General features: G+C 40.4%; 1 protein-coding gene across 1 annotated transcript in view; it reads right to left on the bottom strand.

The window, feature by feature from the left end:
• The window catches only part of EMH_0020030 (uncharacterized protein), a gene marked incomplete at both ends in the record, with an annotated part of 7225 nt that overhangs the window by 3276 nt on the left and 1468 nt on the right, over positions 1–2481 (bottom strand). Inside the window, 3 exons of the mRNA XM_013501477.1 lie at positions 1073–1240; positions 1483–1547; positions 1715–1815. Coding sequence (XP_013356931.1) covers positions 1073–1240; positions 1483–1547; positions 1715–1815 — 334 coding nt within the window. The remainder of the gene's footprint in view (positions 1–1072; positions 1241–1482; positions 1548–1714; positions 1816–2481) is intronic.

The raw sequence follows: 2481 nt of genomic DNA, 5'->3' as shown, positions 1-2481 counted from the left end.
AAAAAAAAAAAAAAAAAAAAAAAAAAAAAAAAAAAAGAGAAAAAGAAAGAAAAATAAAGAGAAAGAGAAAGGAGACAGATGCTGAGAATAAAGGAGACAGAAAGGAGACATATAAGGAGACAAAAAGGAGACAGAAAGGAGACAAAAAGGAGACAAAAAGGAGGCAAAAAGGAGACAAAAAGGAGACAGAAAAGAGACAGAAAGGAGACAGAAAGGAGACAAAAAGGAGACAAAAAGGAGACAGAAAGGAGACAAAAAAGAGACAAAAAAGAGAGATATAAACACTAAACCCTAAACCCTAAAAAGGAGACAGACAATGAAGAAAAGGAGACAAACAAACAAAGAGGAGACAGACAAAAGCAGCAGCAGCAACAACTGCAGCAGCAGAAGATACAGCCCCTCCCTGCGAAGCAAACCCTAAACCCTAAACCCTAAACCCTAAACCCCAAACCCTAAACTCTAAACCCTAAACCCTAAACCCTAAACNAACCCCAAACCCTAAACCCCAAACCCTAAACCCCAAACCCTAAACCCTAAACCCTAAACCCTAAACCCTACTCGTCTAGGGAGAGCAAAGAAAACTGCATGCGGATGTAGCTTCCATCGGTGCCGCAGCAAATGCAATCGAGACTGCAGCAGACAGAAAAAAAAGGAGACAAAAAGGAGACAAAAAGAAAATAGGGGAGACAGAGAGAGAAAAAAAGAAACAAAAAGGAGACAAAAAGAAAACAAAAGAGACAGAAAGAGAAAGGAGGAGGCAAATGAGACAGAAAAAGAGACAAAGAGGAGACAAAAAGAAGACGGAGACAGGAAGAGGCAGACAGAGACAGAAGGAGACAAAAAGAAATAAAAGCGGCAACAGCAGCAGCAGCAACTGCTGCAGCAGCAGCAGCAGCAACAGCAGCAACTGCAGCAACAGCAACAGCAACAGCAGCAGCAGCAGCAGCAGCAGCAGCAATCCACAAAGATACAGCAGAGAAGTACTTCTTTCTCTCAGTCCCTCCCCCCCCTCTATCCTCATCAATACTAGGGTTTAGGGTTTAGGGTTTAGGGTTTAGGGTTTAGGGTTTACCATGACGAGCTTAAGGTCCCTCATTCTATCGAACTGTAAAAAAAAGGACTTCTCTTTCCATTGCTGCTGCTGCAGCTGCTGCACTGCAGCAGGAAATATTTTTAGCTGCTGCAGCAAACCCTTAAACTCTTCTTCATTCACATCCTGCTGCCATCCATATGTAAACACCTGAACATAAACCCTAAACCCTAAACCCTAAACCCTAAACCCTAAACCCTAAACATACACAGAGTTTGCGCGGGAGAAAGAGGTATCCGCTGAGGGTTTAGGGTTTAGGGTTTAGGGTTTAGGGTTTAGAAAGCTAGAGAAACACAGCGTACAAACGAAGAACCACCAAACCACAACAACCCTAAACCCTAAACCCTAAACCCTAAACCCTAAACCCTAAACCCTAAACCCTAAACCCTTACCTGAAACTTGCGGAGAACTGGAAGGTAGTCAAGGTCTTCATGCGACACAAACAGGGCGGATCGACCTGCACAAACCCTAAACCCTAAACCCTAAACCCTAAACCCTAAACCCTAAACCCTAAACCCTAGATTGTGTACGGTGATAAACCAGGGTGTCTTCATCACTATGAGTTGTTAGCAAAAGCCTTCAGTTCAAGGGTTTAGGGTTTAGGGTTTAGGGTTTAGGGTTTACTGGCGTATAAGAAAGAGCAACCGAAGAGGTCTGGGTATGCTGGGTGGTTAGGAACGGCGAACTCCTGCAGCTGCTGCAGCAGCAGCAACGCATCCTTCTCGCTGCTGCAGCAGCAGAAGCAAAGCTGCTGCTGCTCTCCTTTGCGGCTGTATGTAAATACTATGTCTTCGGTATCCTTGCAGCAACAAAAAAATACACAACACAACACTCACAGCTAGCTAGCTAGCTAGCTAGCTAGCTAGCTAGCTAGCTAGCTAGACAAAAAAAGGAGACAGGGGACAGGAGACTGGAGAAAGGAGACAGAGAAAAGGAGACAGATAAAAGGAGACAGGTAGAAAGAGACAGAGAAAAGGAGACAGAAAAAAGGAGACAGCAGCGACTCAAATGGAGCAGCAGCAAATGAGAATAAATAAATGAAATATTGTTCTATCTATATTTATATTTATTTATATTTATTTATTTATTTATATTTATTTATATTTATTTATATTTATTTATATTTATTTATTTATTTATATTTATTTATTTATATTTATTTATTTATTGAGCTCACAACGGAGACACCAAAAGAAGAACGAAGGAGACGCTGCACATCTATCGCCCGCCAGTCTCTCGGTACTGGTTCTATGGTTATAGTTCTATATAAATAAAAAAAAAAATAAAATAAATAAATAAAATAAATAAATAAATAAATAAATAAAATAAATTAATTAATTAAATAAAGTAAAAGAAATGAAAGAGAAGGGAATGAGAGGAGTAGAATAAAG

This window comes from Eimeria mitis, genomic scaffold, assembly GCF_000499745.2.
Source record: "Eimeria mitis Houghton genomic scaffold, Emh_scaff695, whole genome shotgun sequence".
NCBI classification, from domain to species: Eukaryota; Apicomplexa; class Conoidasida; order Eucoccidiorida; family Eimeriidae; genus Eimeria; species Eimeria mitis.
Note: the sequence above shows the minus strand (reverse complement) of the source record. Positions and strands in the feature narration are given on the sequence as shown.